Below are 24,264 nucleotides of genomic sequence, written 5' to 3' on the forward strand. Positions count from 1 at the left end.
ATTATTTAGTCCTCCCAAGTGTCCAACTGAGAGCAACGATATAATCACACTACTGTGTTGCCTGTGTTGCTAATTGATCCCTGCAAATCATTGATTTTGAGAATAATTTTGAGTATAATTTGTCATCCTCACTATAGATGTGGATGCATGCTTGCTTTTGTGGGGGTGGTAGCAGTGGGAATGAAAGCACGGTGGTGGCATTTTGGAGGTCAGGGCGTTGGACTGCCTGCACTGGCTTTTTGGTCCGTTAAATGTATTACAAAGGCTTTGTTGCCCCTGTACAACAGCTTTAAGGCATTAGAAATTTAAATATATGTCTTTATCATGCAACAAATAATGAAGTAAGCATTTCTCCTAATAATTTTTTTGCACTGATCAAGGTCGTATGCAATATGGCTCTCATTATGAATCATTTTTTCTTCCACTTATTGATTCGTAGCAGTAGACAACTGGAACTATTTTTGGCCCTGAAGAGTATCCAGTGGTTGTGCTTGCCTAAGGTAATATCACATATAATCACAAGTTGCCAATCAGCCCCTGAAAATTAAATATGTAAAGCTGGATGTTGCGGTTCTTAAGATCATAGAAAAATAATTGTCGATTAGTAATGCCTTTGGCTATTAATACAGGCAGGCCTACGGAATACTGAGTGAGATGGCAGATGGACCTAGCGGACAATGATATCCATGTTTCATTCTACTACAACAGAGAAACTGGCCAGAGGTAGGACAACCTAAAGACGCATAATTTAATCTAATATGCTATATTCAAAACGTGCACATATGGATTTCAATATCATCATGAGGGATTTTGTATTGCAGGTAGGGAGAAAAACAATTTCTAGCAAGTATGTACGAAGAAATACGCACTTACCTTCACTTATTTACGTTCTTTGCAGTTCCACATACGGAAGTATCACTCATCCATGAGTGGGATTGACTAACCTCACGAAAAAAATGGAGTTGAACTGGAACATAGATAAGATGTCAGCCCAAAATAGCCATAGATGGAAAGCAAGGGTGCGTGCCTGGCAACTAACCATCTACATTTCCACCATTACTTTTCAGTATATCATTGGGTGATTGAGTTGTAAAACTGGGATTCACATTGTTGGTGAATGACTTCGAAAACGAGAATCATTATTATATCTTTTGTGGACAAACATAATGTGAGTCATGAATTCATAGTTTCTACTTTCTAGAATAAAATAGATGAGTTCATATGATAATTATGAATTAAACAGAACTAAGGATAACGCATTTGTAACAGCCAATGCCACCCAATAGGGATGGATGTCTATAATGATTTCTGTAATATCGACAAATAAATATACTGAATCCAAAGTATAAATTTGGGGCATATGAACTGAGAGAACCCTATTATTGTTGCGCGTCATCGTATGTTAGCCTGCTCAAACCTATGTAATGATCAGCCTGAACAAATAACATGGCATTAACATGAATAAACACATGGTACACATCGAAGGAATTGTGACATGGTGATCCTCATCATCATATGTCTCACATGCTACATTTGGAGACCACTGCAACTCATACCAGACTGGACTATATATTTTTGAGTTCCAATGAGAAACAAATAATACAACTTTTGGGAAAGTTTTTGGATCCTTCCACCGGCTAAGCTTCGGTCATAAATTCATGGAAAAGCCTTGAAATAATTAATTTAATAATTTCAAATTTGTATAGATCTCAGAGCATGCATAGTAAATTAAGCAAAGGAAGGGTGAGTAGGATCACAATTACATCCTGCGCCACAAACATCTGGGAACAAATGAAGACGGGCGGTCATTTGTATAGTTGTAATATTTTTTCTCATTTTTTTTTTGAAGATTAAAAAATAAACTTTTGTAATTAGCACAAGCAATTAGTTCATAATAAGACACTTAGCAGGTAGCAAAGATCGAATCCCGGGCTGTTACGGCACGGGTCATATTCTCGTGTCTTTTACGGTCACAAACACAATACAATTTATTTATTTTACAAAAATCAGTCAAGCTTGTATGTTGGTAGGAATGTTTCTAGTGATGATGTTATACCGCCTCCCTCATTTTGTATGTTTGTAGGAATAAACTGGAGGCCAGAAAGTTATTTTTCAAGATAAAATTTATAACACGTGTAGGATCCAAATATCACACAAGTATTTGTAAGTGTGCGAGATTCATAAAAGGCTGTGAGATAATGTCGCAGGGAGGATAGGAAATAAAAGGAAATAGGAAATAAAAGGAAATATGAGCTGTCATCCACTAGGTAGCATCCTATATAAAGAGTAGGAGAGAGAAAAATAACTTGTATTATTATTATCTTCTTATTCTTCCCCAAAAACCAGAGAAAGAGAGCTCCAAATACTCATTAATGGAGTCCCAATGTAATTCATATGTAATTCAATGATCATAGTGAAACCTAACCCCGTGGATGTAAATCAAATTGATCGAACCACGTAAATCTTGTGTCTTATTTTCTATTTTCATTATCTTTATCTTTATTTTCATATCAAATAAGTTTAGATCTAGAAATTATAGTCATGATAGTACAAGGGGTGTGTTGTAGGATTTCCTGCAACTACATTTTGGCGGTAGAAACAGGGACGAGTAAAGGATTTATCCGCCTACAACTTGTTGATTCAAATAAAAAAATCCAGAAATTTTCATGAAGTTTGGCCAAGAGTTCCAGCGAAATACCAGTGTTCATTAGTTCCAATGAGCTAACGAGTTTTGAAGACCAAAAAATGGAAATGGAAATCTCAGCAAAGTTTCAACCAGCATCATTAACCTCCCCGTAGCAGAGAAGGATTAGAAGTTTCAAATCTCAAACAAAGTCTTCACCAACAATCTAGTCTCAAAAGGATAAATCTCTTCCTTATTTAACTATCCAGATCCGGGAGTTTTAAGCCTTTTGTTCTTCATAAAAGCTTGATTTTCTTTTAACTCACAATTGGTTTTCTTTACAGATTTGGAACAAACGAATCTTGTTTTACAAACCCATCTAAATGAATTTCAGAAAATTTAGGGTATCAAAAATTTTCAGTTGATTTGGGGATTTTCCAATGAACAAAGCCAAACGGGTTTTAGATGATAATTTTCATTCCCTACAAGACCAGGTTTGGCACAAACTTTTACAGATTGCTTATTGAATTGATGACCTGATGTGTGCAGCGATGTATGATTGAACATCTTTACAATTCCCAACAAAATTGTTGACGATGAACGAAGAGATGAATAATTTCGCGAGAAAGCTTTACAGTAGAGGCGAAGTAGCTGAATGGAGAGGACATCTCGTGGATTTTACACAAAATATTATTAGCGTACAACAAGATTATTTCGCAGTAGCAACAGCGAAGTTACGACAACCCCAGCAATAAGCCATACGAAGTAAGAAAAAGGTTTTGCTTTTTCTACGAAGTAGGATTTCGACCAAAAAGATTTAGAATACTTCACCAACTACCAGCGAAGATTAGCCACGAGCGAAGAGAAGGGGAGTACTTCGTCAAGCATGAGCACCTCGTGAAAAGAAAGAATAAATTCCACAGAGAAGTTCTACGAAAAAGTAAGAGGGATAGTTTGGTTCTCATCGTATGAGTTATTAGGGCAAGGGAAGGAGAGCAACAAACCAGCGAAGAACCACGAACAAAGGAAAGACTCAAAGCAAAGGAAGAAGAAGTTCTGCGAAGCATACTTCGTCAAAATTTATTAAGAAGCGAAGCTCAGTTAAACTCATCGAAGCATACTAGATTAGAAAAACGATGAAGCAAAAAATACGATAAGAGAATCCATCCTGAGTCTAGCTTATATGATCATCAAGGAGAAGGTTTGACGAAGATGGAGTCTACTTGGGTTGCGTCTCAATAGGCGAAGATGAAAGCTACTTCGGTTCAGACTAGACATACAAGGTGAAATCCATTATGTGGAATACCCAAAGACATCATAAGATGAGGAAAAAATATTCATCAACAAAACTTAATTCATCATCAACTTTACGAAGAGGAAAAGACACAGTAGTTGGGCTTACTTTGTCATCAGTAGAGGCATAGATCAATTCGTGAAACTTACTTCGTCAACAGTCATTCCAATGATGTTAAACTAGTTTAAATCCAGCGAGCTGACAAGCTAAGACCGATGGGACAACTCACTCTAACTCGGGATGGGATGAATGAGTAAAACACGTCTAAAAAGGAGTATAGTTACCCTATCAATTTATGATTTCAATATTTGTCATAATAAACGATGCCACCTGATTAAGTTTTCAAGAAAACCAACAAGAAGGAAAGAAGGAGAACATACGAAAGACCTATCAATGAAGCAGACCAACTCGTAACTCTCAGCAGAGATAAAGATGCAGTGACCAGGTAAATCTCGTCAACGTCTCATTTCGCCAAGAACGAGAAACGAAGAAGAAGATACCATGAAGTACTTGGCAGAAGTTACATCGTCATCAAATAACTCGCAAAGACAGTGTCATATCCTTCTCAACTCGCCAATTGGACTAAGAAGTTAAGTGGGAAACTTCGCCTAACCAACCAGAATGTATTACTTTGTCACTTATTCGACTCAGAACAACTACCAATTTCGCGAAGTATCACCTCCTGCGAACAACCAGTATAAAATGAAGTTCAGTTAACTTCAAGAGCAACGGAAAACGAAACCAAAAGGGAAGTCTTCTCACCATTACTTCGAAGTTATCGTTATCTATAGCTTACTGCAATCCAGTCTGACACAGGCATATCAGCCTGACTTAGAAACTTCATCGAGTATCGAGTGGTACTGGAACTGCTGGTCGAACCACAACCAAATGATCCCTTCGTGGAATAAAGTGGCAAAGGAAGGATAAGACACAGAGAACCGAGACTAAAAACACGCCAATCCACCGACATGAGAATGCAGATAGAATAGCAGAGGTAAGGTTACTTCTGCGAAGTGCAATTTCAAGGAAGAAGAAGTCATGCGAATATTATTTCATATCATCTCCGAAGTAAGGTACGGAGACTCAAAGGAAAGGAAGAGAGATCAAGAGAAGTCAGTAAAGAGAATAGCTTTTCAAAGCCTATGTGAATTTCGCAACATGCTAAGAAATAGGAGAAGAAGAGGAAAGGACGAAGACAAAAATTATGCAAAAAGAAAGAAAAAGTAAACTGCGCGAGTTATACCTCTCAATCACAAACAACAGCTAGTACAGATGGTCAGTAGCGAAGAGAAGGAGTTCAGTACCACGGGTTCGAATCCCTTGTCAAGCTTAGTTTTTCGCACATTTTTAAAAATCCTAAAGGTGAAGAAATGGAATAGAACTACAACATTGCGTGTTTCTTTCGCAAGCAACAAGTAGCGCAGATGGTCAGAGAAGGAGTACGCAAACTAGAGGACATAGGTTCGATTCTCCCTGCGATCAAATAATTTTTGCTTCGCAAATATTAATTTCGCAATGACAGAAATGAAAGAATCAAGCAATGCGATAATGTCGCAAGAGATATTATATATCCAGATAGAATGAAAATATGCGATAATTTCGCAAGAGTTATAGAGACGCGAAAATTTCGCAGAAATAAAAAGAGAAAGGGGAGAACCTTTATGGCGTACACCCTAGTTCGCGAATACAATTTCGCAAGAGGCAAATGTAAGACCTAAAGTACGTCATATAAGGAGGTACCTGTTGCATGGCTCAGGGAAAGGTTACACCGCCCCCGAAACCTGAGTCATGTAGATTTGGGGTCAATAAAGCCCATCCAGGAGAGGCACCTTGGATTCTCAGATTAAGCTTATGACTTAGGTTGGGCGACTAAGGTAATAAGGACTCTCCCAAGGAGTGCAGAATATGATCAAGGTGCCGAGGTACACGGTTGAGTCAAGAGTGCCAGGGGCGTCTGGAGCGTACCTTGCCATTCCTGACAAGTCTTGGCTTATACTGTACTCGGCCCGAATAAAACCCCACATAGGGTGCAGTCTCGTAACCATAAGCCCTATAGGAAAAATGGATAAGAGGCTGCGAAAAAAACTGGTTGTTGTTAAGACTGGATGGGAGGAGCTAACCTTGTATGGTATAAGTTCGCCTCCTTGAAGGGGCAACCAGGAGGGAGATAAGGGCGGCACCCTCCATTAGGGAGCTGATAAGTGTCTTAAGACGCAAATTTCATGAGGATTTTTACTCACAAGGGTATTAAGGCTTGTCATATTTGTGCAACAATCCTGAAGAGGCAATAATACTAGAGAAAAGATAAGACGAGATCAATGGGTCATTACATGAAAGTGTAAAGACGTTCCGCAATTTCGTCGCAAGACGGCAATGTCATGGGGCTTTATTTTCGCAAGAATATTTAGGCCTGTCATATTGCCGCAACAATCCTGAAGAGGCAATAATACAAAAGAAAAAGTTAAGGCAAGATCAATGGGTTTATGCATGAAAGTGCAAAAACGTCCTGCGATTTTGTCGCAATGACAAGAGGTGGCAAAATAAGACCTTTAACTAGGAAGGAAAAATAAGAACACATAAGAAAATGAGTAAGCAAATAAGCTTGCGAATATGTATATGGAAATGAAACTGAGGCAGTGAAAATGCCGCAAACTTGATATTATGATCATACTGTTATGAGATGCTAATAGTGCAGGAAAGAGGAAAGATGAAACACAAGTAAGAACTTGTGAAGAACAATAACTACACGAAGATGAATGCATACACTAAAGAAAAAGCCAGATAAATGAAGAATGGAATGAATTTAAAGCTACATCAATTTTAGATGGCAAAATAAGCTAAGTAACATAAACATTGACTATACATTGCAATAGATAAGCATTCTCATCATACAAGCATCACACTCGCATCATCAAAGCATCGCATAAGCATTTCATGACATAAGCATCGCATACACATTTCATAATATAATCATTACATAAGCATTAGATTCGCATAAGTATTTTACAAAACTTTACGGAATAATATCGCAGAATTATTCAGAATTTCGCAGGAGTATTCAGAATTTCGCAGAACTATTCAGAGTTTCGCAGAACTATTCAGAGTTTCGCAGGAGTATTCAGAATTTCGCAGGAGTATTCAGAATTTCGCAGGTGTATTCAGAATTTCGCAGGATTATTCAGAATGTCGCAGAGTGTGTCCGAATTTTGCACAATGTGATTATTTCGCAGAATGTGATTATTCCGAACGATATGATTACTTCGCTCAATTATTTCGCACAATTATAAGCAACTTGAAGAGATTATACTATCGCATGAGCACAAAACATGAGACATAGGCAAGATGAGAATGAAGAAACAATTCGCACATTCAACAATTTTCTCAAAGATTCTACCCTCATAGATAAAGAACATAGGCAACTATGGATTACCAAGAAAACATTATATGTTCTTTATCTCCTCGGAAAGAATCATTTCCAAAGTGGACGTTCACTAATGAAAAACAAGAATCCTCACCAAAAATGGAATAATAATTTCGCACGAATAGAGGCAATACTTATTATTCTCATTCAAGGACAAACACTTCTTATATTTCGAGGATACTTCATACTTCGCATACTTCAAGGGTTGATACTTCTTATTTACTTCGCAACGCTCCGGAACTTCACAAAAGAATAGAGGCAAGTACGTACTTTTCAAGTCCAATATTCTTCTGCTCGTTCCTTCATCAACAAAAATCAAAGACTACTCCAACAACACGTATCTCGCTCCAACAACTATAACAACAGATTTTTTCCTGAAGATCGCTCTTCAAGCAATATTCAAGAAAAAAGAGGCAAGATGTAGGATCCAAATATCGCACAAGTATTTGTAAGTGTGCGAGATTCATAAAAGGATGTACGATAATGTCGCCCGTAGGATAGGAAATAAAAGGAAATAGGAAATAAAAGGAAATATGAAATAAAAGGAAATATGAGCTGTCATCCACTAGGTAGCATCCTATATAAAGAGAAAGGTAGGAGAGAGAAAAGTAACTTGTATTATTATTATCTTCTTATTCTTCCCCAAAAACCAGAGAGAGAGAGAGAGAGAGAGAGAGCTCCAAATACTCATTAATGGAGTCTCAATGTAATTCATATGTAATTCAATGATCATAGTGAAATCTAACCCCGTGGATGTAGATCAAATTGATCGAACCACGTAAATCTTGTGTCTTATTTTCTATTTTCATTATCTTTATTTTCATATCAAATATGTTTAGATCTAGAAATTATAGTCATGATAGTACAAGGGGTGTGTTGTAGGATTTCCTGCAACTACAACACGTAAGAATTCTTTATCAAATAAACCAGATAAAAAATATTTATATTTTTTTATTTAGTAAAATGAATTGGTGTTAAAATGCAAAGGGTTATTAAATGAACCCAAGTTTGATCGACCTTATGTTGTTTTGTTCATCAAAAATGAAATAATACAACACTACAAAACAATTTGGCTAGAAAGATTTAATTTCAATAATTACTTTTATATCAACTACACTTTTTAAACCAACTTAAAAACTTATTTATATGAAACTTCTAAGTCCATAAGTTTTTATATGTAGAATCCATCCTAACAAGATTTCGAGATCTATTAATCATTAATTAGATACATGTCAAATCATTCTTTCTTATATATTTTTATTAGATATTTACTACATTAGTCTAATATCATATCGTTACGACACGAATTATTTCTAGTCAGTAACAAAACAGATTATGTTTAAGAAAAATGAAAAAACATATATATATATATATAGAAAAAAAATTAGTTTATCACATGGAATGAAATGTTTACAAACTAGAAACGGTATCATATCAATACATGGGTAAAAACCAAATTTCTATAGTAAAAATTAGCTGGGCCACAATCATGGACGGGCTTAACCAGAGTTACCCCTTGGAAGGAATGTCCGTGCCAAAAAGCCTTGTCACAACCCAGACTCCCGTCTTAGCAAGTTGGGTGCGGAGGATGTGTTGATAGTCTGCAGTCGATATGGGTTTAGATGGAGAAAGAAAAACATGCGTACTTAAAACGCCTAGAGATCACTCGACACTCATTTAAACGGTGCTCATGAAAGCAAATAATTTCCAAGATTTTTCTGTAACTGGCCCGAGATCCTTAAGGATGTCAAACGTTTTAGACTTTAGTTAGTTATAAACGTTTTTGTTGGTAAGGACTAGGAGCTTAGCCAGTTAGCCTGTCACTTAGCCACTTACGGACCACATGTCTCTGCAATGAAACGGTTCCACTAAACTTTGGGGCGTTTAAATCTAAAATATTTCTTTCGCGGGGATTTTTTCCTCCAATATCTTTCTTTTTTTATATAGTAGGTTATTTTTTTTCTTCAAAACATCCCAAACAAACCCCAAGGCCATTTCATTTTTCTCTCCATAAGACCGTAACCCTAGTCTGGATAACTGTAATGGTTTCTGATATACTCTGAAATCAGGGTTTCGTTTGGCTCTCTTTCAGAAGGTAAATTTTTTCTACTTTTGTTTACTACTATTACGTTTGGCTATTTTTCTTTTGGGAGTGAAACTCCAAGCTAGGGCTACTTTCTCTGCAACAGGGTATGATCCTTTTCAACCTCTATCCTATGTTAATCTCTATGTCCTGTCTCACACGGAGTGTTGATTTGATCCAAACAGATAGTTTGATTGATTTTGATCCTTATTACAATTCTAGGGTTTGACTGATACTCTGGTTTTTGGATAATAAGTAAATTGAATTTGGTTACCTACTGAGACTAGTATCGTTGAGCGGAACTACCTACAGACTACCCCTAGCTTAAGCCACCCCTGATTTTTTTTTTCTTTACATAGTTAGTAAAACATAGCCTGTTTTGGTTCAAGCCCACGTACTTCTACAGCGAAGCCAGGGTAAAAATCAAGAGCCAAGCCAGCAGCCGAGCGGGAGAAAGAGAGGAAGAAAACCCTAGGTAACAGACTAGCTAACAGGTAAGATTACTCAATTGATTTGATGTGATCTAATGGATTACAGATGAAACATTTATCAACATACCTGACAGGACTAAAAAAAAATCTTTTGATGTTATAAGTGAATGTGAATATGTGATTATCAAATTAGGCAACTTAGTTGACAGGATTCAAGGGAATTGAATGTTTATGGTGTTAGTCCTGATTGACTGTGATTGATTTTTTGGAATTTTTGATTTTTTTTTTTATTTTTAATTATGCACAACAGCGCTTGGATTCTTGTGAATTTTGATGTGAATCGCCTGCTCCATTTTGCATAAAGGTTCAGTTGTTGCGCTTCATGTTCGGGATCTGATTACACGCATAGATGGAAAAGATTGTGTGCTAGCTTGTTGCTACTTTGTATAGGTCAGCGTTGTCTAATTGGAAACAAAAAGCTTCATTAGGAGCATTCGCTTCTCGGTAGAGAAAGAGAATTTGTACTCACAGGTCTTTGATAGAAGAAGTTATCTAGTACATCCCATATATCAAATGCATGTATTAAGTCAGGATACTATTTGCAAACCACTTTCTATGGAAGATTTGGGAATTGGAGATCTAGAACTACATTCTCAGCGGGAGTCTGTCTTCCACTGAGGGCTTGATTTCTTAGCATACTAGAGATCAGATTATGGCTATTCCTGTTGCTTTTTTGACACTATCACTGCATTACCATTCACCACCGCCATCATAGTATAAACCATAAATTTGTAATTGTATAAACACATGTATAAAACAAAATCAATTAAACCGGTCATTTACCAAACACTCTTAGTGTGTTGGCTGTTGGGTTTGTGATCCGGGACTACGCATTCCAATAATGCAACATCCGATGATTGTGTCGGAAGCTAGTAGTTGCTGGAAGTTCACAAACTCCGCAATTGTCATCGAATATGTAATCCTCTTTTATTTTCTGTACCCCAAAAGATTTTTTTTTACAAGTATGCATAATTTTTTTCCAAGCCTCCCCTAATCTTGATTCCTGGTTCCGCCCCACGTCGTTGATGAAAAGTTGATCTTTTCTGATCTGGGTTTTGTATATAAGTACGAATTTGTTGGTAACGATCATAGTAATTTGTTGGTAACGAGCTAGGCGGTCGCCTAGGGCCCCAAATTGTTGGGGCCCAAAAAAAATTTGTTTACAAGTAAATTACTAACAGTTGATAAGTGTCACTAAAAGATTTTGGTACACTTACAAATATAATAGGAAGTTGGTACAATTATAACTGTTACACTTTGTAACAGTTAAAAACAACTCTAAGTATCCGTCAGTTATATTCTGGGATGCTTTATGTCAAATTAGAATTATACAACCCAAAATCTAACCTAAAAGACTGGACAAAAGAAAAAATCAACGGCCTTCGGCCGCCAAGCTAAATCCAAATTGTCGTTTTTAGTAGTAAACTTATCTCCAAAATTAAAAAAATCCTATGTTCTTGACTTAATAACATGTAAAAATGCCTCAAAATTTAAGTTCACCTAGAGCACTCCGAAACTGGAAGACGGCCCTGGGTAACGATCATAGTAATTTGTTGAAATTTTATGGTCGCATAACTCCACTGTAGGACTGAACCCCTGTCAGTTCCAACGAACTTTGAAGTAGGCCTAACTTAATAGTAATTGACATGAAACTTAACGAAACATGCTTTTGTAATTTTAGGGTTCTTGATATTGTAAAGTATGGTTACTGGAATTTTGAAATGTGGATTATTGTGTTCTTGAGATTTATCTGTGCGTGAACTAAAATAGGTCTGGATTTTGCTCATAATGCTTACATAAGTCTGGGTTCTGCTCATTATATGGTCATTGGAGTTTATTAATGCGAGTTCCATATGTTCTTAAAATCTACATTTTCATAGATTTCACGACATGTGTCTGTTCAGAAAGCTTGATACTTGAACATCCAGTGTTCATATTTTTGTGTTCCATCAATGTAGATTGAGTATGCATATATTCCATAATTTATTGAATTCATGTGAAGTAATAGTTTTTAATTTTCCTTGATGAAGGAGATAACTAAATTCAGTAGTGAAGTTATCTGCACCTACTAAATTCATCTGGAAGATTCATAACTTTTCTAGATTGAACACCGAAGAATACCATAATTCTGATTGTTTCACAGTGGTTGGATGTAAATGGTATGTGGTTTGTTTTATTTTCTCTTCAATTCCTTTGGTTTTGGTCTATGTGCTTCGTTAATTTTCTGGATATGCACTTGTTTCTGTTAGGTGGGTGCAAGTTTATCTTAAGAGTAACAATGGAAAACACTTATCAGTGACCTTGCTACCTGACACTGCTGAAAAGAAATGGTCTTATGCAGAGAATAGTTTGGCTCTTGTTAACCAAATTAATGACAAAAAAACAGTGAGACGTGGTATGTATATTTGCTCTCGTTTCGTTTGACGTTCTAGCTTGCTAACAAGAGATTATTATATTTTCCCTTTGCCTTATCAAAGAATGATGAAGAACCATTCTTGATTATGCTTTATTTTAGCAAGCTTCATATATGCAATCAGCAAGATTAGCTAGGTTTGATTATACTTATTGTTGTCGATTTGGCAGTCCTTTGTGAAAAATGGGATACTGTTTAAGATCATTCAGTGTTGTTATGTTATGCAAGCAGAAAGAATATATGCACTTCCATATTCTGGTTGCTTGAATTGTAGTTATTTACTTCAAACCTTTTGCAGATACTCAACACCTTTTCCGTGACAATACTACGTGGGGTTGGGCATCTTTCTTACTTCTTTCTGAACTTAACGACCCAGCTAAAGGATTTATCAAGGATGATACTTGCATCATTCAAGCTGATATTTCTGCCTGTAGGATTAATGTTACGAATAAAAAGGTAAGGGCCTGTTTGGTACAGTTTTGAAAAACAGTTTTCAAAAATAGTTTTCCACTGTTTTAAAAACATACCATTTTTTCCTTGTTTTCATTTTCTAAAAATTGTTTGCTAAACTGTTTTTGAAAACAAGTAAAACCAACTAAATCGGATCAAATGTAAAGATTCGTCTAAGAGATAGTGATATTAGCCATGACTCACTTGCAGTCATTCCCCATCTCTTACTTTGTTCTGAAAAGAAGAAAAGAATAAAGAAAAGAAAAAAAGAAAAAACACAGAAAACAATAATTTATTGTTTTCATTTTTTTGTTTTTAAAAACAGAAAACAGATAGAAAACATTTTCTGAAAATGTCCTTACCAAACGCGTTTTCTCCTGTTTTCTGTTTTTAAAAACAGAAAACTGTTTTTGAAAACTATACCAAACAGGACCTAAGCTTTCCTCTTTGGTTCAATTTCAATGACACATTATTAACCAGCATCGATGTGGTTTATCCCTCATATTTATATATGTGATATTGAGTTTGTCAATCTCTGAAGGTGCCCGTAACTAATCAAACGGTGGTGTATCCCAATGCTGGAAAACCCTTTGAAGAAGACCAAGGTGTCGTTTTTTATGATGAGAAATATGAAGACGTTGGTGGCTTCAGCATTTTGAAAACACAAGCACCGTTGTACAGAAGGATCTGGTTGAAATTCGGGCATATTGCAACAACCAAAGTTATGCCAGCCTCGTCGTTTAATAGCTTAGTCACTGTTGTCACTGATATAATGAATACTATCTTGGATATGTTTCGCTGCCGGTTTGCTGATGTATCTGTTGAACTGATTGGTTTGTGGGATCAGAAAATTAAAATGGCGGAGAAACTTGAGTTCAATGTTAGATGGCTCAGAGATCGCTATGAAGTTGTTAGAAAGGATTTCTGTGGGGTTGAGAAATTTAAATCGGCAGTAAAAACAGAGCAGCAGCCAAATTCACAGCCTGCAAAGAAGCGGGTGAAAAAAGAAAATGGATCGACAACACCAAAGGCGGAGCCGAAGGATGAACCTATAGATATATCTCATGACAGTTTACCTGGATACCTGTTTGAAGGAGTGCTTTAGAGTCGCTTTCAAATATTAACTAGCAGTGCAGGGTTTTACTTTTAAAGTTCATTTTGAAGAAAATCAGTAGAGTTTTTAAACAATGTCATTTATTCCGTTATTCAATAACTACAAGAAATGAATTAATCTAGAGATTCATAAATTCGCTGAATTTTTAGGTCTGCTTTATATTGGTTTATTTTTTTGGATTGACAAGTTATTACAGGCATTTGATGCAATTGCCAGTTTCTTAGCTATTGTCAGAAAGGTTTTCCACAAACCTTATGAGGTGCATATAACCTGGATATATAATTTTTTGGGAACAGAATCTTATGAAACTGATCCAATTGTTTTTCAAATAGACCAAGGCAATATGACGAGTGAAGGCAATATGACAAGTGACAGCCGATTAAGAAAAAGTAAAGCTTATACCAGAATTCTCAAGACCAGGAAGAAAGTATGTTCAGCAATAAAAAAAAAACAGGAAAAGCGACCTTGCAATGGGGTTGCTCACATGAAACTGTTAGCCGTTTCAAATCTGAATATTGGATCCATCTTCTGTTATTTCCTTTGTTTTTGTTATATACCAATACTTCACACATTCATTTTCTCACACTATTCCTAGCCAATCTAGAAACAAAAAGATCAAAGTTAACACGAAGTTCAATGATGAAAGATTATCGACACTTCCGTCTTCTATTGCAGATAATCATGTTAGCGTCGTTTACGCATGGATCGACATCAACAGTATCAAACAGTGCCAGAGCTGTTCATGATTATGGTGGTGCTGTTGGGTCTATGGCAGGAGCACAACCACAAGAAGTCTCAGCAATGTTTGTGTTTGGAGATTCATTAGTTGACAATGGAAACAATAACTATTTGGCTTCATGGGCAAAATCAAATTATGAACCTTATGGTATTGATTTCAATCAAGGTCCTACCGGTAGATTCTGCAACGGGAAAACCATTATTGATCTTCTTGGGGATTTATTGGGACTTCCTTATATCCCAGCTCATGCAAGCGTTGACAAAGTTGAAATGATGCAGCGTGGAGTAAACTATGCTTCAGCTGCTGGAGGCATTCTTGACGTAACCGGCCGAGACCTTGGAGATCGTTTTAGCTTGGGGCAGCAGGTTGGTCACTTCACAGAAAATATGAACCAGTTAAGGAAAGAAATGGGTGCTAAGATGAATATGAGTGAATACCTGTCAAAGTCCATAGCAGTGGTGATCATTGGAAGCAATGACTACATCAACAACTATCTCCTGCCTACTCTCTATGCCACTAGTTACTACTATAGGCCGGATGACTATGCTGACCTTCTCATCAACCACTTCTCCGAAAAGCTTATGGAACTTCATAGTGCAGGACTCAGGAAGTTCTTTCTGGCAGGTGTTGGACCACTTGGCTGTATCCCGAATCAACTCGCCAACAATTTTGTTCCACATGGACAGTGCGTTTCGTATGTGAACCAAATGGTGCAAATGTTCAACGTACGTCTCAGATCACTCATTGATAGTATGAATAACAAAAACCCAGGGGCGATATTTGTGTATGGAGACACATTTGGAGCATTTAATGACATGATAAAGAACCCTTCAAAATATGGATTTCAAGTTAACGATCATGGATGTTGTGGACTTGGATTGAATCAAGGACAGATCACTTGCCTTCCCAATGCAACTCCATGCGCAAATAGGAAAGAATACGTCTTTTGGGACGCCTTCCATCCAACAGAAGCTGTGAATTCAATACTTGCTCTCAGGGCTTATTTAGGCCCTCCTTCGGACTGTCATCCCATTAACGTGAAACAGATGGTTCAGGTTTAATTCTAAGAAGATATGAAATGTAGCATGAAACAGCAGGATCTACTACTTTGTAAGGGCTCAAGTCCCTCTTACTTTTGGTTAATGATATTGCTTGCTAACTGACCGGAAAAGAACCATGGCCTGGTTCCACCACCAATATTTTTGTTAGTTACTCACTGAAATATCGTACGAGAACCTGAAGCCGCATCATTCCACGCTAATAACACCGAGTTCCATAGAGCATCCATTTTTTAGGGTCATATTATTTTAGACCAGCTAGGATATACTGTATCAGTAATGATTAAGCTTTTAATTGTTCCTCATTAAGAAAACAGCACAGCAACCAAGCAGAAAGAAGATATACCTTCAAGCCTAGTTGTTACTAAAGAAATTTAAGATATTCCTTACCGAGTTTTTCATCGAAAATCTTGAGCAATCGCTGTTCCATAGTTGCAGGAACATTAAGGAAGAGGAAAGATGTTACAGTTGCAGTTGTTGTATCAGAACAACAAAAGAAAAGAAAAGAAGATTTGCAATAATCTCATTATCAACAAATGTTGTAGAACAATATGTACCCTGCATCTCATTAATTACTAATGATGCAGAACTATATGTATCATTTATACCTTGAATCTCAGAATACAGATTCACAAACTAAACAAACAAAAAAGTAAAAACCAAAGGGTGGCATCATTTATACATCAAACCCAATCCTTCATCTATTTTTTCTTCTGATCTTCGTCTAGACCATGACCATAATCGTCTAGCTCACTAATCATATGTACCTTGAATCTCATATTTTCACAAACTAAGCAAACAAAATAGTAAACATCAATGGGTGGCATCAGTCATTCACAAAACTCTATCTCTTTATCTAGTTCTTCTTCTTGTAAACTTCACTCAGACCAATACCATAATCATCCAGTTCACCTCCTCCAATCTCTTCCTTTGGCTCTCGATCACCTACAATACATGACATAGATTTGTCAACATTGGTGCAGAAAATCTCCAACTATTATTCCATTTTCAAACCGCAGTAAGCAAACACAAGCACAATCATTTCTAGTTCTCTTATATAAGCAATCTCTTTTAAAAATAAACCACACATTTCACTACCACCATTACCCAATAATAACTTTATAACTTTAAAAAAAAAAAAAACATACTGACAACTATTACCTTTGATAGTAAGTGCACCTCCTCCAGTCTCTCCCTTGAACACTGGTTCATCTTCTCCAGCCTCTCCCTTAGCCTTAGGCTCTGGTTCACCTGCAGTACAAGATTTGCTTTTGAGTCTCCACGATGTGTCAACATTGGTGGAGTCAAGAGATTCTCCAACTATTATCCAAACCGGAGTAAGCAAGCAAAATCGCTTTTATCTCTTATAGAATGAGGATCTAATACTTCCAACTGTTTCTTTGGAAGCAATCCTTTTAAAGATACCCAGAAATGAACCACAGAATTCACCACCATCATCACCACTATCAATAACAACATTATCAAGAAACTTAAAATTACTAATAACTATTACCTTGGATATTAATATTAACCAATCTTCCATCCACAAATCTTTTGTCCTTGCATAGGAGGTGATCAATAGAATCTATATCACCACCGCCGCCACCACCACACCACCACCAACAACGAAATATTATCAAGAAAAATACTAAAAAAACCATAAGCAGTTCTTTCTATAAACAAATTAACTACCATTATACCTTCGATATTAGTACTAACCAATCTTCCATTTACAAATCTTTCATCCCTACACAGCAAATCTATTGAATCTACACCACCACCACCAACAACAACCGTAGAATCAAGAAACAAAAAACATGAAGGAAACTCTTGCTCTGAACAACCTAATCAACTACATAAGAAGTTAATTATACAGAAAACTCGAAGAAATATTTACCTAAATTCAGCTTTGGAATCCTCTTATTTTCTTGATTTCCTTCATCCATACTTTTGATTTTGAGTTTGATTCGGTAATCTTCAGCGAAATTCACACAATAGAACGAATTTTTAGTTTGATTTGGTAATGTGCAGAGAAATACACACAATATAACGAACTAGGGTTTCAGAAAGGGGATTTCTTTCGCTTGAAGAATGTGATCAGCACTGGAAAATGTGGAGGGATACTTCAAATGAATTTAGACTCTGTAGCCTTTTCATCGTTTCTTTAAAACTGAGCGCAGTATGATACTATGTTACGCGGAGTATCATAAAATGTCTATGGGCACATTCTTTTTGTTGACAAATGGACGGCTCTTATGTAATGTCAAATGGGCAGCTCTTATGTAATGTCGATACTCTTTAAATTCTCCCGCCAAGTAATTCTATTTGATTTGCTCTTTTCAAACTATTTATTTTTGCAACATTTTTTTTCCATTAATCTAGAGATTTTGATAAAAAGCTTACTCCTAAAGGGACGCCATAGATCATGTTCTACTTATCTAGTTCCCATGTACTTTGATCTTTTTTACTATACGATATTACTACGAACCAATGGAAATCATCTACGTCAACTGCGGGTAGGCGCAATTCTTAGTACTCATAAAACTTCATACATCCAGTTTTAGTGATATAAAGAAAGCCGATATGTACTTGGTAAAAACTGATAGGAAAAACTCATAGAATTCTAGTCAAGGCATGTTATTTTTAAGTTAAATGGGTGGGATTATTAAAGTCTTAGCAAGAACAACAGCAGGTCAAAACTTGATTCTCTAATATCTTTAAAGTTTATGGGAATTAACTTGATTTCATTCGATACTTCAAAACTCATTGATTATAAATATGAATACCTTATTTCTTGAATGAGTGCAATGTCTTAATCAAACGAATTAATATAGGAAAATTATATTCTTCAACTGTTGATGTATCAAACAAATTTCTTTATTCCCATTAAATTTCCTGAATTCTTTTGATATCGACAAAGCTCGAAACCCTCATCGATTCATAATTTAGATTGTCGTCGTGATCCACCAACCCTAAGATTTTGAATTAGATGAGTTCGTCTATTTGGATAATATGCTTTTTTGTATCGATGTAATCTCCTTAATCATATAATTTTTAGGAAGTTTGGATTTTTTTTTGTTTGATCACAATATATTAAATAATCTCTTTTGTTATTATATACATTTGCAATGCTTCGATCCTTTTTTCGTAGTTAAAAGTTTAGAGCTTGATTGATCCAGAAGTTCAACCAAAGATTTTGGTGCAAAAAGATAACGAATTTCTTTAAAAAATTGGTATTAGTTTGAGAATTTATGTCCACCCAATTATCCACGAGTCATCATCATATGACTGAAAGTCAGTTTTTCCCCAAAATATTTAGCTTTTCCTATAACAATAATCAAACTTCAAGCGTCCTTTATGATTTCACTATGACCAGCAGACATGGTCCTCGCATTAAGGTGGCCTCAATCAAAAAAATATTCTTTGACCCTCAAATATATGGAAAAAAAACTCTAACATTGTTAGATCAAAAAAGAAAAATCACCATTACCAAATAGTAGAAAATTAATGGTCGGATTTTTTTTTTACTATATACCACCCTAAAATTTATTCTCTATGTAGTTTGTCTTAGTAGTCAATTAGTAGGAAGCATATGTATTTTTGTAGATAAATCACGACTAAATACAACCAATCTATATGTAGCACTTATAAACTCTACTCTTTTATTTATGCTTACTAGTAAGACCACATGTGTGATGCACATGTTTGAATTTGATTCTTTTACCAAGACTGAATTTGATAACAATGAAAATAATCTTAAAAAAATAATAATATTCTTATTTATACTCATTATGTAGATAATTCAAAGAGCTTTCCAAATATACTAATTTTGCAAAAATCCGATGTGTATTTTTAAAGATATCTAAGTTTTAAAATTTTTGATCTATTTTTAAAACAATGACATTCATGTGAATATACAAACATTGATTCAATGTACATTTTCACCCTTGAATACATATGTATAGTAGTGGTTAACATTTAACGTCACATTAGTGATATAAGGGTGACACTAAACTATTTTATCTTTTTGTGACCAACCAAAAAGAAGGCTTCACCAAAAATACCTTTTTTCTTTATATTAGTAACATATATAAGTTGGGGGAAAGATTCAATGGTATGGTTAAACTGACATTATCTTGATATTGTGGCGTCATTTTTTCTGTACTCACTCCGTCCCATTATTAATTAACCAATTTACTTTTAGATTTTGTCCCATTAATAGTATCATTTGATACTCATGTTTATTCGTTACATGGGTGTTTTAAAATGCTTTTCAATGATATAAAATTTACGAATATCCGTGGTATAGTTTAAGAGATAAATCATTTATAAATTGTACTACCAGGTCAATTAATAGTGGGACGGAGGGAGTATATAAAATCCAAACGACAATGAAGTTGAAGATAACTTTTAGAGACATGTTCCTCTTATAAAGTTCAACATTCCTATTTCAAATGAGCATATTTCGAGATACTAAACCTCACAATTCACAAATTTTAATTTTTTTGAAAAGTGGTGAATGGTGGTCTTATACGTCTCGAAATGCACTGACTTTTGGTAGGGATGTAAAGTTTTATTAGAGGGACATACAAGATAATATAATTCTAACCATGTTATTGGATCTCTTCTCTATGAGTATCATACAAAGTTCTTTTATTATTGTTGTTGTTTTGGTGCCCATATATGGCCACAATCTTTTCTTCAAATTTATTGGCACTTTCCTTTGAGGTACAAAATTTACTGAAATCTAGCTATTGCTACACCATATATTGCCACACCTTCAATATAGGTGTTGCAAAAGCAAATTTCTAGCCACGGTACTTTTCAGCCGCAGCTAAAAGATATAATTTACTACTGCAAAATGAAACTTTTGCCACACAACTGTAACAACAATATGAAAAGAGTGTGGAAAAAAATCATAATCTCTTGATGCAGCAATAAAGATTGGGCGCATCAATAAACTTCTTGCTACATGGGTTATCGCGACATTAATAGAGGTTTATGCCATAACTATTGGGTGCTGCAATATATTAAGTTTCTTGGTAATTCTGCCCGCTTTAATGTAACCGGTGACTATGAACGCGTATTTTGTTTTCTTTGTCTTCTTTTAGCTAAGTCTCGGTAAATTTACAAGGTTATACGCAAAATTCAATATTTATTAACTTATAGAAATCATAATAAATATTTATATTGAAACCATATAACTTGGTGTTTTCAGGATTATTTCACCTCCTCTATGCAAGTTTAGTTGGATATGCCTAATGACCTAATGTATTTAGGCAAGGATCAATTACAAAAGTCTACTATCTTGCCTAATAACACTTATGCATGTGGGAGTTGTAGAAGGAGAGAGACGACTATATGAAAGATTGTTTCCTTAAGTGATATCATGTTTTTAAGACTCGTATCGAGCTGGTAAAGATCTCAGAATTTTTAGCACAATATCCTTTTATGAAATTGTTTTTCTAACACATGAGAGGCATTCATTAATTTAGATAGTTTGTGATTAAATTCCTCAAAAAAATCTCCATAAGCTATACAAAGGTTTTCTTAGTCAAAAGTTATATTTTTAACGACGTGCTTCTTTTTATGAGGTATTTCCTTTTAATACAGTTTTTAAAATATCCCAACCATCCTTAAACGTTTCACATGTAGACACGTGATGTTAAATATCTTAGCTTACAGCATGTATAATAACATTCAATCCATCATAATTATACGCTGTGATGTGATTGTTGGAGTGGTAAAAAGAGATTCGTTACTAAAACTTGTGAAGATTGATTTTAGACTTAAATTCTAAACTAAAATTGAAATCAAATTGAAAGTGATAATAAGACTTTAAGAATAACCAAGACTCTGGATTCCACTGCTACTCATGATTATATAATATTGCAAGGATTTGTAAACTCTAGTCACCTTTAAGTCCTCTTATATCTTTATTCACTAATAATTAGACAAATTTGTAGGGTTATTTTGTTTTTGGTACTTAGGTTTTGTCCAACTTTTGAGTTTGGTCTAACATTTGTCTAGGTTGGTGTTTGGTACCTGGAAAAAACGTTGACTCGAGTTGACTATGTTAAATATTGACTTTTGTTAAGTAATTACAAAAAGAATTAAATAAAATCTAATAACGAAACAAATTTACTCTTGTACCCTTAGCTTCATTTGCTGAATCGACTGAGTCTACTCGCCGATACATAAATCAGACAGAGTTATATCTGAAATCTGATCAATTCCGGCCATAATTCCAAGCCATTTGGTTTGAATCCCTTCCTGCACAATCATTCATTCAAAAAAAACTCTTATCAATTATTATTCATATACAACTCTTATCATTCATATATTCAGCACTCGCAACACTCCTGCAGTTCGATCAATCAGAAACTTGTAACTTCATTTGCTCAACTCATAAACAACATCACCAACTTCATTCCTTATCCATTGCAGCAACACCAACTCTTGTTCCCTGCAACTTCTTTTACAATTCCAGCTGAAACCATTACACTGCCATCTACTTTATGACCTCAGATCTGAGCTGTAACCACCAACACCATCTGAATCTTCCATCCACTATCACATCTCTTCAATTTTATGCTTTCTGATTTTTTTTCACACTGCGACAAACCGCTTTCATATGTCCGAACAGACCAATTACTAGCAGCAAATCCATTGCACAAAAACTCTTCTCAAGAACAATATCCCTATCTCTCAATAACATATCACAACATCTCAATTTCTTCCCTGATATCTTCTTCAGATTCTTCAAACCCTAACCTTCTCCCAATAGATTTGTTGAATCAATTTCACCAAATTTAGATTCATCTCACCCATCTTCAAGACTGCAACAACATTTCGAATTTTATATTATTTAAACAAAATCGCTAATTGAATCGCTTACTGAAACTCCCATTTGATTGATTCTGTCATGAATCAAAATTGAAACCCGAAGATGGATCGAAACCGTAATATAACTTCTCATTTAAAACCTCAATTTTTCAAAACATCAAAACCCTAACTAAATACAAACTGTACCATAACTAAATCCGATTAGTCTCTGAAAAAATAGTGTAGATTCTGAAGAATCGAGATGGCAGTAGCAGAGGAGAATAATTCGTGTCTTGTTTGTGGGAGGCCTGGAGGCGGAAGAAGTGAAGTAGAAAATAATTTTGGTAGTTGGGGAGACGTTTTTGGTAATGTAAGAGGCTAAAACAGTAAACTACAATACTAATTAGACTTTATTTAATTTTTATAATAATTATCAAACGGAAGTCAAACACTACCCTAGTCAACGTGGGTCAACGTTTTTTCCAAGTACCAAACGCCAAGCTGGACAAATGTTAGACCATACTCAAAAGTTGGACAAAACATGAGTACCAAAAACAAAATAACCCAAATTTTTAAACATTATTTGTACCCATTAAACATAGATTATTAATTGATTTAACATAGTATAACCTATCAAATTGAATGAAAAATAATAAGGAAATTCATGTAATCGAATCAACACTCTGCAGAAGCAGTGATAAGTGAGTAAATGATGAAAAATAATTAAATAAAATACCCATCAGTCATGCATAAATAGCTTCCTCTATTCTCTTGGTTACATGAGAATTAGCTCATCATGGTAAATAACATCTCAAAATATTGATTAATGGCTCAAAAATTCTTTACAAGGATGAAAATGAGAGGAAATAATTAAAATAGGAAAATTTCAATGTTTACAGGCATTGCAAACCCAATGTTACAACTCAAATGTGTCAAAGTGAAGAAAAACGTTACAAATGGACTTTTACAAAAGAACGACTTTCTTAAACAGTCTGTTCTTCGGCAGCAGAAATATTTTATCTGCAACTTAGATTTATCTTTCTGTTGCTCGCTAAACTTACCCAAACTCTCTTTGTCCCCTTCTCAGACTCCCCAACAACCAATTTATATGTCACAGACCCCAATAATGTCTTCAATTTTAATCCGAGAATAATGCTCTTAACTTTCTTCCATTTACGATAATAATTTCCCTTTTCTTTCTCTGCACACGTTATTCTGCAGCTCAACCACTCCAAGCACGTTAATAACACGTTCTAGACAGAGTTAAACTCTCCAGTGACACGCAATCCTTCCAAATATAACTAAAAAAAATCCCGAGAAACCTTCTCCATTTTATTTTACTTCAAACCCACGTGACCTTCCTTTTTTCTTGAAACTAAATGAATTACTAGCCCTTTTTCGTCTTAACAGGCCAATACATGTCCAAACCCAATAAAAAATCCGAGAAAACTTATCACAAATCAACTCAGAAACTTACGCAGGTGAGTAAAATTTGAAATTTGAGTTTACTCGCCAAAAATTTTGTGAAAGAAGCTGGAGCGTCCCTATCCAGAGTAGGGTGCCTTTAGCAGTCGTCTTCGGGGTGCCTTTAGTAATTTTTTTGAGAAATTTTTTCCACTAAAGTTATTTCCCAAAAATACTTACAAACAAATAAAATGACCCAATAAATACATAATCAAGCACTAACAAAATAGAAAATTAAGAAAAATCAGACACAAAAATGTGTCTTTCACGTTAAAGCACATATTTTAGT

The 24,264-nt window shown here is 35.3% G+C and overlaps 3 protein-coding genes across 3 annotated transcripts; 2 read left to right on the plus strand and 1 right to left on the minus strand.

Annotated features, from left to right (window-relative positions):
- Positions 1-11,390: 11,390 nt before the first annotated feature.
- LOC113312338 lies at positions 11,391-13,880 on the plus strand. The gene is made up of 5 exons (XM_026561098.1): positions 11,391-11,494; positions 12,015-12,071; positions 12,162-12,307; positions 12,624-12,781; positions 13,317-13,880. Exons 1-5 carry the CDS (start codon positions 11,391-11,393, stop codon positions 13,878-13,880), a joined length of 1,029 nt encoding a protein of 342 aa, XP_026416883.1.
- A 690-nt stretch (positions 13,881-14,570) lies between these two features.
- LOC113312339 (GDSL esterase/lipase At1g71250-like) lies at positions 14,571-15,689 on the plus strand. The gene has a single exon (XM_026561099.1). It carries the CDS (start codon positions 14,571-14,573, stop codon positions 15,687-15,689), a length of 1,119 nt encoding a protein of 372 aa, XP_026416884.1.
- A 754-nt stretch (positions 15,690-16,443) lies between these two features.
- LOC113310100 lies at positions 16,444-17,781 on the minus strand. Its single transcript, XM_026558666.1, has 5 exons — positions 17,584-17,781; positions 17,387-17,455; positions 17,200-17,271; positions 16,848-16,937; positions 16,444-16,631 (listed from the first exon to the last, which is right to left on the minus strand). Exons 1-5 carry the CDS (start codon positions 17,630-17,632, stop codon positions 16,543-16,545), a joined length of 369 nt encoding a protein of 122 aa, XP_026414451.1. The 5' UTR covers positions 17,633-17,781; the 3' UTR covers positions 16,444-16,542.
- Between the last annotated feature and the right edge of the window lie 6,483 nt (positions 17,782-24,264).

The sequence above is a fragment of the Papaver somniferum genome, chromosome 9, assembly GCF_003573695.1.
Source record: "Papaver somniferum cultivar HN1 chromosome 9, ASM357369v1, whole genome shotgun sequence".
NCBI classification, from domain to species: Eukaryota; Viridiplantae; Streptophyta; class Magnoliopsida; order Ranunculales; family Papaveraceae; genus Papaver; species Papaver somniferum.